General features: G+C 43.3%; 1 protein-coding gene and 1 pseudogene across 2 annotated transcripts in view; one reads left to right on the forward strand and one right to left on the reverse strand.

Annotated features, from left to right (window-relative positions):
- Akap10 (A-kinase anchoring protein 10) overlaps nucleotides 1-15778 on the reverse strand; it is a 91619-nt gene extending 75841 nt beyond the window's left edge. The window contains exon 1 of one of the 2 annotated variants that reach the window (XM_045131676.1): nucleotides 15544-15778. In XM_045131676.1, the coding sequence (XP_044987611.1) occupies nucleotides 15544-15631 (88 nt within the window). In that variant the 5' untranslated portion in view covers nucleotides 15632-15778. The remainder of the gene's footprint in view (nucleotides 1-15543) is intronic. The other variant, XM_045131677.1, reaches the window with a different exon arrangement.
- On the forward strand, nucleotides 1679-14968 carry LOC123453667 (annotated as a pseudogene).
- Nucleotides 15779-17367: the final 1589 nt, after the last annotated feature.

Below are 17367 nucleotides of genomic sequence, written 5' to 3' on the forward strand. Positions count from 1 at the left end.
AAAGCCTAAGGACCCAGATTTGATTCCCCAGTACCCAAATAAGCTAGATGCACAAGGTGGAACATGTGTCTGGAGTTCATCTGCAGTGGTTAGAGGCCCTGGCATGCCCATTCTCTCTCTCTCTCTCTCTCTCTCTCTCTCTCTCTCTCTCAAATAAATAAAAATTTTAAGTCTCCAATATAATTTTTTTAAAAAGCCTCCACTTCAACACTGTCAAACTAGGTATAGTCAGTAACTTACCAACATAGCCTTCTACCACTTTACCAGCTTCATTCATTTATCACCTGACACCAGTTATGAAAACCTCTACCACAGGGCTAGAGAGACCACTCGGTGGTTAAGGTGCTTGCCTGCAAAACCTAATGCAAGAGTTCAATTCCCCAGTACCCATGTTTACACAAAGTGGTGAATGCATCCAGAGGTCATTTGCAGTAGCTAGAGGCCCTGGCACATCAATTTTCTGTCTCTGTCTCTCTCGCTCTCTATTTGCAAATAAATAATAATTTATTTTTTTAGCCTGGCGTGGTGGTGCCCACCTTTAATCCCAGCACTTGGGAGGCAGAAGTAGGAGATCACCATGAGTTCGAGGCCACCCTGAAATTACATAGTGAATTCCATGTCAGCCAGAGCTACAGTGAAACCCTACCTTGAAAAACCAACAGAAAAAGTGTGTGTATATATATATACATAGATAGATATAGATATACATATTTATATGTATTTATTCTTTTTAGGGCTGGAGAGATAGTTTAGTAGTTAAGGCATCTGCCTGCAATACTGAAAAACCCAGATTCAACTCCCCAGTACCCTTGTGAGCCAGAGGTACAATATGGCAGATGGGTTTAGAGTTTGTTCACAGTGGCTAGAAGCCCTGGGGCATCCATTCTCTTTAAATATACATCTGCACCTCTCTCTCAAATAAATTTTAAAAAATATACGAAAATAAACCTTCTCTAGGTCTGGAGAGATGGCTTAACAGTTGAGGCATTTGCCTGAGAAGCCTAAGGACACAGGTTCGATTCTCCAGGTCTCACATTAGATGCACAAGGTGGCATATGTGTCTAAAGTTCATTTGCAATGGCTACAGGCCCTGAAACAGCCATTTGCTCTCATTCTTTCTCCCTCTCTGTCTCAAAAAAAAAAAAAATAGTAATACTAATTAATTAACAATAAAGAACACTACACAGGAATCTTTAGTCAGTTGGAATTGAAGGGGGCCTTTAAGAGTCACCTGATTCTCAGCTGGCGGGAGAGAGTCAAGTGGGACAGGTGGCTGTTCCAGGTTACAGTTAAGAGCTGTCATGTGAACCCCAGATGTGATTTAATTAGTACTTTAAAATAAAAAAGACTTCCAGTTAAGCTGGCAGAGTAGGAACCATGCCAAAGCAGCGTAGGGGAGACAAAGCCAAAAAAAAAAAACAAAACAGCAAAATACATACAGTCTTCTACTAAAAAGTGAGGTGCATAAGAAATTATCAACTGCAGCAGAGAAGTAGGAGAGATCCAAAGCATCTAAAGTCCACAGAAGCGGCTCAGCAGCAGCGGAAACAGGTCCACGTGGCCACAGCCCTAACTGTCACCTGAGCTACAGAAAGAGCCAGCCAGGAGAGAGGATTCTCCACTCAAATCAGAGCTCCTCACAAACTCAAAAAATGTGAAGGGAGAATGGCAGGGACCAATGGAGGAGCGGGTCGGGAATAAGACACAAGAACCAGTGGGAGAACTTCAGCCACCATCCAGACTCCCCTCCTCCACTGCCAGCACAAGCGCCAGCAGCACCAGAGACCTGGAAAAGGGAGCTCACCTACACCGCACCTGGCACAGGCGATCAGAGAAGCGATCCAGCGACCCAGCCAGCCTACCTGAGCCCACAGTGCAGCAAAGAGGGACCCAAGCTTCAGCACAGCATGATTGAGAACAAAACCATACCAAAAGATAACTGTGATTGAACCAGGACAATACCTGCCAAATAAGCCTGGTATATAGGCTTGAACCAGAAGTGCTAATTGCATCTTCCATGTCAGGACAAATTATATGTTAAACCTGATGCAGGGTCAAATTTACCATCCTTTTTTTTCAAGGTAGGGTCTCACTCTAGCCCAGGCTGACCTGGAATTCACTATGGAGTCTCAGGGTGGCCTTGAACTCACGGCGATCCTCCTACCTCTGCCTCCCAAGTGCTGGGATTAAAGGAATGCGCCACCACGCCCGGCCAAATTTACCATTCTTAAATAAGCTATATTTTGGGTTTGTCATTTGGTGCTTCCTGATTTATAGTGCCTTTGTTTCCTATTCTATTGTTCCTTAGGGAAGGGTCTCACATGGTGACAAGCTGACTTGGTATGCTCAACAGACCAGAAATCTTAGCCTCCCAGCTGACAGGATTAAGGGTGTGGGGAAAAACACATCCTAAGGGACTGTGACTTTGTTAGAGGATCTGACTGTTATAATACCTACTCTTGCATAAATACTCTGTGCTGTTTTTCACTGAATGTGTACATTGCTTAGTTAAATTTTAGAATCAGCCTGTATTTTCTTCCACTCAGCCTCCCTGAATACTCTCATAGCAGGCAAACCCAAAATCTAGGGTCACTTTCGTATTTACTCTGAAAGTCTTAAGAGCCATACCTACTACCTTAAATTCCTAAACTGAAGATATATAATATCATATTTATTAATACATATAATAATACTGCAGATAATGAGAAAATCCAAGCATTAAATTAATCTAAGATGCAAAAATATGTACACTGTAACACAAGAAACACAAAAAAAAAAACATGGCAATATAAATCTACCAGAAAGTATGAATGCATCACAAACAACCTCCAGTGGGAATGATTTAGAGGAAATACCTAAGAAACATCTCAAAATAATGATTATAAATATGTTCAAAAAAATCAGAGGAAATCAAAGGAATCAAAGATGATACAGGAGACCAATTTAATGAAATAAGGAAGTCAATACAAGACATAAATAAGGAACTAGAAACAATAAAGAAGACTGGAGAGATGGCTTAGCGGTTAAGCACTTGCCTGTGAAGCCTAAGGGACCCGGTTCAAGGCTCGATTCCCCAGGACCCATGTTAGCCAGTTGCACAAAAGAGCGCATGCGTCTGGATTCGTTTGCAGTGGCTGGAAGCCCTGGCGTGCCCATTCTCTCTCTCCCCCTCTCTCTCTCTCTGTCTCTGCCTTTCCCTCTCTGTCTGTTGCTCTCAAATAAATAAAAATAAAAAAAATAAAACAACAAAAAATAATAAAGAAAACCAGTCAGAATTATTAGCAATGAAGAACACAGTCAATGAAATAAAAAAAAAACTCTGTAGAAAATCTCAGCAGTAGAATGGATTAAGGAGAGGACAGAATATCTAAACTAGAAGACCAGGTGGCAGATCAATATAGTCCAACAAAAAGAAAGACAAACTAATAGGAAAGTATGAATGGGAATTTCAAGATATTCGGCACACTATGAAAAGTTAAACATAAGAATTTGGGTATGGGCTGGGCGTGGTGGCGCACACCTTTAATCCCAGCACTAGGGAGGCAGAGGTAGGAGGATCACCGTGAGCTCGAGGCCATCCTGAGACTACATAGTGAATTCCAGGTCAGCCTGAGCCAGAGTGAGACCCTACCTCGAAAAACCAAAAAAAAAAAAAAAGAATTTGGGTATGACAGAAGGATAAGAATTTTACTCCAAAGGCATGGTAGTAGGTGTTTTCAACAAAATCATAGAAGAAAATTTCACCCAGATGGGCATAGAGATGTCAATGCCGATACAGGAAGCCTTTATAAAACCAGACAGACAAAACCTGGAAAAAAAAAAAAAAACTCTCCTTGCAATATTATAATTAAACTACAAACATACAAACGATTAAACTACAAACATACAAATGAATGAAAAATCAAGTCACATACAAAGGCAAGCCCATCAGGATCACAGCAAATTACTCAACACAAACTTTAAAAACCAGAAGGGGGGCTGGAGGGATGGCTTGGCGGTTAAGGCGTTTGCCTGCAAGGTCAAAGGATCCAGGTTCAATTCCCCAGGACCCATGTTAGCCAGATGCACAGGGGGGTGCACGCATCTAGAGTTCGTTTGCAGTGGCTGCAGGCCCTGGCGCACCCATTCTCTCCCTTTCTCCCTCTTTCTCTGTCAAATAAATAAATAAATAAATATTTTAAAAAATTAAAAAAAAAAAAACAGAAGGGCTTGGAATGATGTATTCCAAGTTCTAAAAGATAACAACTCGGGCTGGAGAGATGGCTTAGCGGTTAAGTGCTTGCCTGTGAAGCCTAAGGACCCCAGTTCGAGGCTCGGTTCCCCAGGTCCCACGTTAGCCAGATGCACAAGGGGGTGCACGCCTCTGGAGTTCGTTTGCAGAGGCTGGAAGCCCTGGCGCGCCCATTCTCTCTCTCTCCCTCTATCTGTCTTTCTCTCTGTGTCTGTCGCTCTCAAATAAATAAATTTTAAAAAAATTAAAAAATATATATTTAAAAGATAACAACTGTCAAGCAAGGTTACTTAACCCAGCAAAGCTATCCATTAAAACAGACACAGAAATAAGGACATACCACAACAAAAGCAGGCTAAAAGGATTCCAGAGAAATTTTAAAAAATCATAGGGACATACTATAAAAACATATACTCCACTAAGTATGAAAATCTGAAAGAAATCGATGATTTCCTTGATTTATATGACCTACCTAAATTAAATCAAGATGAGATTAATCACTTAAATAGACCTATAACAAGTATGAAGATCCAAGCAGTTATCAAAATCTCCCAACTAGGGCTGGAGAGATGGCTTAGCGGTAAAGCGCTTGCCTGTGAAGCCTAAGGATCCCGGTTCGAGGCTTGATTTCCCCAGGACCCATGTTAGCCAGATAAATGCACAAGGGGGCGTAGGCATCTGCAGTTCGTTTGCAGTGGCTGGAGGCCCTGGCACACCCATTCTCTCTCTCTGTCTCCTTCTCTCTGTTGCTCTCAAATAAATAAATAAAAAATAAACAAAAAAAAAAATCTCCCAACTAAAAAAAGTCCAGGCCCAGATGGATTCACTGCTGAATTTTACCAGACCTTCAGAGAAGAACTAACACCATTGCATCTTAAGCTTTTCCATAACATAGAAAAAGAAAGAATCCTACTAAACTCCTTCTAGGAAGCCAGCAACAACCTGATACCAAAACCAGACAAAGATAGAACAAAAAACGAAAATTACAGACCAATCTCCCTCATGAATATAGATGAAAATTTCTCAACAAAATATTGGCAAACAGAATACAAGAATACATCAGAAAGGTGATTCACCCTGACCAAGTAGGCTTTATCCCAGAGATACAGGGATGGTCCAACATATGCAAATCAATAAATGTAATACATTATATAAATGGACTGAAGGACAATAATCACATCATCATCTCATTAGATGCAGAGAAATCACTTGATAATATCCAACATCCCTTCATGATAAAAATTCCAGAGACTGGGAATAGAAAAAACATATCTCAACATAATAAAAGCTATTTATGACAAGCCTACAGCCAACATAGGGAAAAACATGAAGGGTTTCCACTAAAATCAGGAACAAGACAAAGGTGTCCACTGTCCCCACTTTTATTTAATATAGTACTGGAAGTCTTAGCTATAAAATAAGGCAAGAGACACACATAAAAGGGATACAAATTGGAAAGGAAGAGATCAAGTTATCATTATTTGCAGATGACATGATTCTTTACATAAAGGACCCTAAAAACTCTACTAGCAAACTGTTAGAGCTGATAAACACCTATAGCCGTGTAGCAGGTTACAAAATAAACAGAGACCAGACCAAACACACAGAGAATGAAACCAGAGAATTACTCCCACTCACAGTTGCATCAAAAATAAATAAATAAGGGATCTGCTCTCTTCCGGACGTACAGACGGACGCCGTCCCGCCCTGCGTGGGCCATGATGGCGGCGCTCCGGGCTTCCGCTCACCGGTTCTCCGCACAGGGCCCGGATCTGCGCCTCGCGCTGCGCACATGTGCGCCAAGAACCGGGCGGCCCGGGTGCCCGTGGGCGACGGCAACAAGCCCACGAGCTACAAGGAGGCGCACGCACCGCACTACTTCGCCCACCGCAAGGGATGGCTGTCATCGCACACGGGGAACCTGGCTGGCGAGGCCCATGCTGCAGACCGGCTGCCTGGCTGACCACGTTGTCCTGAAGCACCAGGCCAACCAAGCGGACATCTGTGCTCTCGTCCTGAGGCAGCTGCCAGCACACAAATTCTACTTCCTGGTGGGCTACAGCGAGACACTGCTGTCCCACTTGTACAAGTGTCCCGTGCGACTGCACCTCCAAACTGTGCCCTCAAAGGTTGTGTACAAAGCCGGGCGTGGTGGCGCACGCCTTTAATCCCAGCACTCAGGAGGCAGAGGTAGGAGGATCGCCGTGAGTTCAAGGCCACCCTGAGACTACACAGTGAATTCCAGGTCAGCCTGGGCTAGAGTGAGACCCTACCTCAAAACCCCCCCCCCCCAAAAAAAAAAAAAGGTTGTGTACAAGTACCTATAGAAGACGCCCCTTCTTATACCAGGCTGCAGCCTGGAAAGGTGCGAAATGCTGGAAGTGAAGTGAAGTGAAGCAGAACACAGTAAAAGACTGATCTCAGACCATTGAGGCATCAGTTCCTGCTGCTTTCTGTGAATAAAAGTCATACTGTCTTGCCTCTATCTTTCCTTTTTGGTGAAGGTGTCTTTGAGATGCCTCACGACCTGCGGGGAGAATTCTTAGTATCTGAAAGTGATTAGTTAGGAATTACAGTTCAGTGAGCCTGAAGTCACTCTAGCAGGCACTTTACCTGAATTACTTTGCTTTCTTTTAAAATGGAAAGATCCTGGGGATGGAGGGGTGGTTCAGCGATTAAGGCATTTGCCTGCAAAGCCAAAGGACCCAGGTTTGATTCCCCAAGACCCACGTTAGTCAGCTGCACAAGGGGGCACAAGTATCTGGAGTTCATCTGCAGTGGCTGGAGGCCCTGGCAGCCATTCTCATTCTCTCTCTCTCGTTTCTCTGTCAAATTAACTAATTAAATATTAAAAAATAAAATAAAATGGAATGATCCATTTTGGGTGATAATAAACTAAGGCCAATTTTGAAAAATGAAAAATAAATAAATAAATAAAGTACTTTGTAATAAACCTAACCAAGGAAGTGAAGGATCTCTACAATGAAAACATTCAGGCAAGAAACTGCAGAAGACACTAGGAAATGGAAAGACATCCTTTGTTCTTGGATCAGAAGAAACAATATTGTGAAAATGGCAATCTTACCAAAAGCAATCTACACATTTAACGCAATCCCCATCAAAATTTCAATGACATTCTTCATGGAAATAGAAAAAAAAAATCAATCCAAAAATTCATTTGGAAGGTCAAAAAAACCTTGACTATCTAAAACAAAACTGAGCAACAAAAATAAGGCTGATGGTATCCCATACCTGATTTAAACCTATACTACAGAGCCATAGCAACAAAAACAGCATGGTACAGGCACAAAAACAGATATGCAGATCAATGGAACAGAACAGAGGACCCAGATGTAAGTCCAGGTAGCTACAGCCACCTGATATTCAACAAAAATGCCAAAACTACTCATTTCAGTAAAGACATCCTCTTCAGCAAATGGTTCTAGGACAACTGGGTATGTATCTGTGGAAGGATGAAAATTCTCTCTCTCTCTGCATGCATAACAATTAAGTCCAAATGGATTAAAGACCTTAATATCAGACCTGAAACTCTGAAACTGCTAGAGGAAAAAGTAGGGGAAACCCTTCAACATATTGGTCTTGGCAAAGACTTTCTGAATATAACCCCAACTGCGCAGGCAATAAAACCACAGACTAACCACTGGGACCTCATTAAATTACAAAGATTTTGTACCGCAAAAGACATTGTGAATAAACCAAAGAGGTTACTTATATAATGGGGAAAAAAATCTTTGCCAGTGATATATCTAATAGAGAATTAATATCTAGGATATACAAAGAACTCAAAAAAATTAAATAATAAGAAATCAAACAAGCCAATTAAAAAATGGGCTATGGGCTGGAGAGATGGCTTAGCAGTTAAGTGCTTGCCTATGGGCCTAAGGACCCCGGTTTGAAGCTCGATTCCCCAGGACCCATGTTAGCCAGATGCAAAAGGGGGTGCTCACGTCTGGAGTTCACTTGCAAGCTGCAGGCCCTGGCGCGCCCATTCTTTCTTTCTATCTGCTTCTTTCTGTCTGTCGCTCTCAAATAAATAAATAAAAATGATTTAAAAAATGGGCTATGGAACTAAATAGAGAGTTCTCGTAAGAAAAATGAATAGCATATAAACATCTAATAAAATGTTCTACATCCCTAGTCAACAGGAAATGCAGATTAAAAGTACATTGAAGCCGGGCGTGGTGGCGCACGCCTTTAATCCCAGCACTCAGGAGGCAGAGGTAGGAGGATCACGGTGAGTTCAAGGCCACCCTGAGGCTACATAGTGAATTCCAGGTCAGCTTGAGCTAGAGTGAGACCCTACCTCGAAAAACCAAAAAAAAATAATAATAAATAAATAAAAATAAATAAATAAATAAAAGTACATTGATATTCCATCTTGCTCCTGTCAGATTGGCTACCATCATGAAAACAAATGACCATGAATGCTGGCAAGGATGTGGAAAAAGAGGAACCCTTCTACACTATTGGTGGGAATGCAATCTGGTCCGGCCATTGTGGAAATCAGTGTGGAGGTTCCTGAGACAGCAATAGATCTACCATATGACCCAGCTATGGCACTCCTAGGCATATATCCTAAGGACTCAACTCAATACCTCAGAGATACTTGCTCAACCATGTTTACTGCCCCTCAATTCACAATAGCTGGGAAATTAAACCAACCTAGATGTCCCTGAACTGATGAGTGGACAATGAAGACGTGTCACATTTAGACAATGGAGTTCTACTTAGCGCTAAAGAAAAGTGAAGTTATGAAATTTTCAGGAAAATGGATGGATCAGGAAGTAACCCATGCCCAGAAAGTCAAATGTCGCATGTCCTCTCTCATATGTGGATCCAGCTACAGATGATTAGACTTCTGTGTGAGTAGGAAGAAAACTCAGTAGCAAAGACCAGGAATAAAAAGGAAGGTAGGGGGAACTTAATAGGATGCTATTGTGTATATGTAAGTAGAAGACTAGATGATGGGGGTGAAAAGGCCTAAGTGAGGTCAGGGTCAGAGACTGAGTAAAGGAAAGGTGGAGGGAGGGCTAATCAAAATCTAAGAGGACATAAATAAGTCATATGGAAACCTACTTTTTTCTACAATGGAATACTCAGGAGCTGTAGATTGTTACTTAAAAATTTTCAGTGCTAGGGATGGGACACCTTCTAGTGAGTTGCTGGCCAGGGAGGTCTCTGATGCCCCCAAAATATTACAGGCCATTGCCAAAGCGCTTGGTTTCCCATGAGGAATAGATGGTAAAAAACCTACTGCTGATGACTCCACATACTTGGGCTGCAAAGCCACTGAGAAATCCTGCTGGAACTGAGCTGATAACCTCCTCCATGTAGACCAGCTGACAGAAAGCTGGAAGAAACCATTCTACATGCAGGTCAATGGGAAAAAGAGAAATCACCAGTGAAGATACTCAACAGTGGATACTGCAAGCCTTATATTTGGCCAGCCAGGCCAAATGAGCCAACAGGTGCAATAGTGGCACGTCTATTATGGTAGAAACCAACTGCCCTGTAATTGGACTAGAGGCCTGCTCCATGGGAGGGAATACATTCCTGATATTGAAACCTTAAAACGGGTAATCATAAGTCCTAGGGGTGTAATGTCTGCTGCTGTCTGGCTAAATGTATATACTTTGCTTATCAAACTGCCCAATAAGCACTTCTCTTAATGTTTATACCCTTATATTAATGCTACTCTCACTTTTGATAGAGAACCTTCTCTTTTCAGATGGCAGTGATCTTGGGATGACTCAGAAGGCATCATGTTGCTGGAAAGAAGTGACAGGAGTGCTCAGTACTGCAATATCTTTATCATAGCTTCCAAGGCTCAGGGTCTATTGCAGAAGAAGTGGCAGAAAGAATGTAAGAACCAAAGGAAGGGTAGAACTCCTTACAACGTGCTCCCCCCAGACACAAAATGGCCTGAATATCCATCACTTCACAGTGCCTGACACTACCTACATAAAACCATAATAGGAGGAAAAGATCATGACATCAAAATAAAAGGGAGAATGATTGAGAGGTGAAGGGGATATGATGGAAAATGGAGTTTCAAAGGGGAAAGTGGTGGAGGGAGGGCATGACCATGAGATATTGTTTACAATCATGGAAGTAGATAATAAAAAATAAATCAATAAAAAATAAAATAAGAGGGAACTCTGAGTTAAAAAGAAGAAAAGAATCTATCTGAAAGATCATTCACACCAACCAAGTAGGCCTTATCCCAGAGATGCAGGGATGGTTCAACATATGCAAATTGAGAAATGTAATACATTATGTAAACGGACTGAAGGACAAAATTCACATGATCGGGCTGGAGAGATGGCTTAGCGGTTAAGCGCTTGCCTGTGAAGCCTAAGGACCCCGGTTCGAGGCCCGTTTCCCCAGGTCCCACGTTAGCCAGATGCACAAGGGGGCGCACGCGTCTGGAGTTCGTTTGCAGTGGCTGGAAGCCCTGGCGCGCCCATTCTCTCTCTCTCCCTCTATCTGTCTTTCTCTCTGTCTGTCACTCTCAAATAAATAAATAAAAATTGAACAAAAAATATTTAAAAAAAAAAGTAAAAAAAAAAAAAAAAAAAATTCACATGATCATTTCATTAGATGCACAAAAAGCATTCGACAAAACCCAACATCCCTTCATGATAAAAATTCTACAGAGACTGGGAATAGAAAGAACATATCTCAACATAATAAAGGCTATTTATGGCAAGACTACAGCCAACATATTACTAAATGGAAAAAAACTTGAAGCGTTTCCACTAAAATCAGGAACAAGACATGGGTATCCACTGTCCCCACTTTTATTTAATATAGTACTGGAAGTCTTAGCTGTAGCAATAAGGCAAGAGTCGCACATAAAATGGATACAAATTGGAAAGGAAGAGATCAAGTTATCATTATTTGCAGATGACATGATTCTGTACATAAAGGACCCTAAAGACTACCAGCAAACTGTCAGAGCTGATAAACACCTATAGCCATGTAGCAAGATACAAAATGAACTCTCAGTAATCCGTACCCTTCCTATATGCTAACAACAAACACAGAGGATGAAATCAGAGAATCACTCTCATTCACAATTGCATCCAAAAAATAAATAAAAATAAAGTACCTTGGAATAAACCTAACCAAGAAGTGAAGGATTTCTACAATGAAAACTTTAAAACACTCAAGTGAAAAATTGCAGAAGACACTAGGAAATGCAAAGATATCCCTTTGTCTTGGGTTGGAAGATATTGTGAAATACTGTGACAATGGCAATCTTAGCACAAGCACTCTACACATCTAATGCAATCCCCATCAAAGTTTCAATGGCATTCTTCATGGAAGCAGAAAAAAATCAATCCAAAAATTCATTTGGAACCACAGAAACCTTGAATATCCAAAACAATTTTGAGCAATAAAAATATAGCTGGTGGTATCACCATAGCTGATGTTAACCTATACTACACAGCCGTAGTGACAAAAACAGCACGGTACTGGCACAAAAGCAGGTATGCAGATCAATGGAAGAGAATAGAGGACCCAGATCGAAGTCTAGGTAGCTACAGCCACCTGATATTAAACAAAAATACCAATAATACTCATTGGAGAAAAGACAGCCTCTTCAACAAATGGTGCTGGAAAAACTGGAGATGTATCTGTATAAGAATGAAAATAGATCCTTCTCTCTCTCCATGCACAAGAATTAAGTCCAAATGGATTAAAGACCTTAATATCAGACCTGAAACTCTGAAACTGCTAGAGGAAAAAGTAGGGGAAACCCTTCAACATATTGGTCTTGGCAAAGACTTTCTGAATATAACCCCAACTGCGCAGGCAATAAAACCACAGACTAACCACTGGGACCTCATGAAATTACAAAGATTTTGTACAGCAAAAAAACACTGTGAATAGAGCAAAGAGCAACCTACAGAATGGGAGAAAATCTTTGCCAGCTATACATCTGATAGAGGATTAATATCTAGGATATACAAAGAACTCAAAAAATTTCATAAGAAATCAAACAACCCAATTAAAAAAAATGGGCTATGGAACTAAATAGAGTTCTCAAAAGAAGAAATACAGATGGTATATAAACATCTAAAAAGTATGTTCTATATCCCTAGTCACCAGAGAAATGCAGATTAAAAGTACACTGAAAGCTAGGTGTGGTCACGCAGGCCTTTAATCCCAGAACTTGGGAGGCAAACATAGGATTGCGATGAGTTCATGGCTACCCTGAGACAACATAGTGAATTCTAGGTCAGCCTAAGCTAGAACAAGAACTCTACCTGAAAAAACCAAAAAGAAGTAAAATAAAAAATAAAACTACGTTGAGATTTCATCTCACTCCTGTCAGATTGGCTACCATCATGAAAACAAATGACCATAAATGCTGGCGAGGATGTGGAAAAAGAGGAACCCTTCTACACTGTCGGTGGGAATGCAATTTGGTCCAGCCGTTGTGGAAATCAGTGTGGAGGTTCCAGAGACAGCTAAAAATAGATCTACCATATGACCCAGCTATGGCACTCCTAGGTATATATCCTAAGGACTCAACTCACTACCTTAGAGATACTTGCTCAACCATGTTTATCAGCTCTATTCACAATAGCTGGGAAATGGAACCAGCTTAGATGTCCCTCATCTAATGAGTGGATAATGAAGATGTGGCACATTTACACAATGGAGTTCTACTCGGAGCTTAAGAAAAATGAGTTGTGAAATTTTCAAGAAAATTGATGGATCTGGATAGGATTATACGAAGTGACGTAACCAAGGCCCAGAAAGTCAAACGTCACATGTTCTCTCTCATATGTGGATCCTAGCTACAAATGATTGGACTTCTGTGTAAGTACGAAGAAAATTCAGTAGCAGAGGCCAGTAAGCTTGAAAGAGATATAAAGGGAAGAGAAAGGGGGAGGGGGTACTTAATAGGATGGTACTATATATATGTAAGTAGAAGAACAGAGTAATGGGGGTGAAAAGACCTAAGTGAGGTCAGGGTCAGAGATTTGAGTAATGGAAAGGTGGAGGGAGGGCTAATCAAGATTTAAGAGGATATAAATAAGTCATATGGAAACCTACTTTTCTGGACAATGGGACACACAGGAGCCATAGATTGTTACTAGAAAATTTTCAGTGCCAGCGATGTCTCTGATGCCCCCAAAACATTACAGGCCATTGCCAAGGCCCTTGGTTTCCCACCAGGAACAGATGGTAAGATCCTATTGCTAGCCAAGGCATGGTGGTGCACGCCTTTAATCCAGCACTCAGGAGGCAGAGGTAGGAGGATCACCGTGAGTTCGAGGCCATCCTGAGACTACATAGTGAATTCCAGGTCAGCCTGAGCCAGGGTGAGACCCTACCTCGAAAAACCCAAAAAAAAAAAAAAAAAAAAGATCCTATTGCTGAAGACTCCACATATTTGGGCTGCAAGGTCACTTGGAAATCCTGCTGGAACTGAGCTGAAAACCTCCTCCATGTAGACCACCTGATAGAAAGCTGGAAAAAGCCATACTGCAAGCAGTTCAATGGGAGAAAGCGAAATCACCAATGAACATACTCAATAGTGGATACTGCAAGCCTTATATTTGGCCAACAAGGCCAAATGAGCCAACAGGTGTAATAGTGGCACATCTATTATGGGGAAACCAACTGCCCTCTAATTTGACTGGAAGTTGGCTCCATGGGAGGGAATACATCCCTGATACTAAAAACCTACAACAGGATTAGTAATGAGCCCTAGGGTTATAATGCTTGATGCTATCTGCCTAAATGTATATACTATGCTCACCAAACTGCCCAGTGAGCACTTCTCCTAATGTTCATACCCATATATTAATGCTACTCTCACTTTTGGTTAGAGAAGCTTCTCTTTTCAGATGGCAGTGATCTTGGGATGACTCAGAAGGCACCATGGTGCTGAGAAGAAGTGACAGAGGTATGCTCAGACTGCAATATCTCTATCACATCTACCAATGCTCAGGTCTATTGTGGAAGAGGTGGTGGAAAGAATGTAAGAGCCAAGGGCTGGAGGGATGCTTAGTGGTTAAGGTGTTTGCCTGCAAAGCCAAAAGACCCAGTTTCAATTCTCCGGGACTCGTGTTAGCCAGATGCACAAGGGGGTGCACAAATCTGGAGTTCCTTTGCAGTGGCTGGAGATCCTGGCATGCCTATTCTTTCTATCAATCTCTCTCTCTCAAATAAGTAAATAAAGAAGGATAAATTTAAAGAAAATGTAAAAGCCAATGTGTGGGTAGGACTCCTTACAACATGCTGCTCCAGACACAAAATGGCCTGTATATCCATGACCTCACAGTGCCTGACACTACCTACACAAGACCATCATAATAGGAGGAAAAGATCATGACATCAAAATAAAAGAGGCTGATTGGGAGGGGGAGGGGATATGATGGAGAGCGGAGTTTCAAAGGGGAAATGGGGGGAGAGAGGGAATTACCATGGGATATTGTTTACAATCATGGAAGCTGTCAATAAAAAATAAAAAAAAAAAAAATGAATGCTTGGTGCTTCCCTGAAGCAACAAGAACTGACAGGACGCATTAGCATCCAAACTTCTTTTAAGACTCTAAAGCAATGCACTGGTTCAATTTTAGTATGCCTTTTAAACGAAATGCAACAACCTTCCCCAGGATCATGCTACCTCTACTTTACAACTGGGCAGCTGCATTTGCAACTGAAAATCGGAAATACGAGATAATTCGATTATAAAGTTAAGGTTCCAGCGATTACTAAATGTGCTAGATCATCAAAAGTAGCCGTCTTCCTGATTACGGAACTTCAGTACCAAGTTAATTTTATTTTAGGAATAACAGCGGGCTCCCTTCCCCCATTTCCCTAGAAAAGAGGAAACTGGAAACCAGCGCTGATTGGAAAACACACACAATTGTTTCACATGCTGTTTTCGGGCACAAGTCACTCAATATACGGAATAAACACATTTCCTACAAGCTTCAAATGGGACATCCTCGCTCTTGCTCCACAGTGTGTGCACGCACGCACAACACACACACACACACAAATACCTGAAAACCAAAGGTCCCTGAAAAGTCGTCCTTTAGCAAACAAGTGTTAACTTGTCCTCTCCGGCACGGCCAACGCCCCCCCCCCCCCCCGACCTCGGAGACGGTGGCCTCCGCGTCGGCGGAGTCCCGCGGCCAGGAGAGGCATCGCCGGGCGTCAGCGCGGAGGCCCCAGCGCGTCCCGGGAGGAAACCCTTGCACGCCCACCTGCCCGAAGCCCGGCTAGGCTCCCCGACCCACGCCGGCGCCCCTCATCTTATCTACCTTTCCGCCGGAAGAAGGACATGGCGGGGCCCGGGTCCGGCCGCAGGGCACGGGGGGACTGGCGCGGGGAGGGCACGGCTCCCCTCATTCAGCAACTGGCCCGGGACTTCCGGGTCCGCAGGAGCCGCCGCACTAGCCCGAAAACAGACCCTTCCGGGGGTGGACTCCACCACCTCCTCCGCGGGATGCCCGGGCAGCCACCGCCGCCATATTATCAACAAGCGGCCGGGCCCGAGTTCCGGTCTCTCCGCGCGCGAAGCTTCACGGGAGGCCCTCCGGCCCCGCCCCCTCCGCTCCCCGCCCCGCCCCGCCCCTCCCGCCCGCGCCGCTCACGTGACCCGGCCTGCGTCCCGCCCGCGCCCAGCTGCGGGATGAGTTCGCGCCTCGTGTGCACGTTCCCTGGGTCACCTTCTCCCCGGGCCCGAGGGGGTCGGCGCGGCGCGGCAAGGTGCGGAGTTTGGAACGGTGGCGCCTTGCAGAGCCGTCTTTGAAAAACCGGAGCCAACGGCTGGAGAGACGGCTTAGCGATTAAGGCGCTTGCCTGCAAAGCCAAAGGACCCAGGTTCGATTCCCCGGGACCCACGTAAGCCAACTGCTTATAGGGGCGCATGCATCCGGAGTACATTTGCTCTGGCAAGGAAGCCCTGGCGAGCCTATTTTCTCTACTCAGCCCCCTCTTTCTTTCTCTCCCTCAAATAAATAAATAAAACCTGAGCCAACTCTACACACCTTTTCCGGAGAATTTTGCTAATAAAAGTCGCTGGCTGATACCCAGGAACGCAGAATGAGGAATAGGATTCGATAACGTACTTATGAGACCAAGAAGATGCCTCCATCAAGGTCACTTCGGGAAGGAGAAAGGACAGAAGTACGCTTATTTTCAGAATGTGATCCTTGCAAATGTTCACATTTGAAAGGGACAGCAACATAAATGTCTCGCCGGTGAACCATCTTCCCTGTCTTTACCTGATTGTCATTTTCCTATGAATCTTTGGCCCTTCGAAGACTGTTTCAAGCCTCCAACTGTTGTGCCCCTCACTACCTACTAAGTGTCCTCAGCGACTATGTGGGTGATCATTGAAGCCGCTGCTCCTGCTAGAAAGGAGTCAGGAAGGCAGCAGCAATTCGTCACACACGTGCTCTTTTTTATTATTTTGAGTGAAGACTATCATGAGACAAACTGAGAAACTAAAGTATAGAGCTTGAGAGATGGCTTAGTGGTTAAGGCACTTGCCTACTAAGCCAAAGAATTCAGGTTCTACCCTACCTCGGTAGGTTTAAAAAAAAAAAAAAGAAGAAGGGCTGTAGCCGGATGTGGCTGCGCAGTTTTAATCCTAGCACTTGGGAAGCAGAGGTAGGAGGATCTCCCAAGAGTTTGAGGCCACCCTGAGACTACATAGAGAATTCCAGGTCAGTCTGGGCTAGAGTGAGACCCTACCTTGAAAAAACAAAACAAAGGCGCTGGGGTGGGTGGGTAGCTGGAGAGATGGCTTAGTGGCTAAGTAAGACACCTGCGAAGCCTAAGGACCTAAGTTCGATTACCCAGTACCTAAGAAAGCCAGATGCACATGGTACATGCATGCATCTGGAGTTTTGTTTGCAGTGGCTAGAGGCCCTGGCATGCCCATTCGCACACACACTCCCTGTCCCTCCCTCTCTGTCTCATAAAATAAAAATTTAAAAAAAAAAAAAAAAAAAGAACAGACAATTTCTTTGGAAGAAGAGCGGGGAAAGCCTTATGGGGTGATGGGCCAAGTGGTCATATCTCACTGCTTCACACTGAAATGGGCAGGGATGGAGGCACTTCCATTTTAGAATGTCTAA

Source organism: Jaculus jaculus, chromosome 12 (genome assembly GCF_020740685.1).
Source record: "Jaculus jaculus isolate mJacJac1 chromosome 12, mJacJac1.mat.Y.cur, whole genome shotgun sequence".
NCBI lineage: Eukaryota > Metazoa > Chordata > Mammalia > Rodentia > Dipodidae > Jaculus > Jaculus jaculus.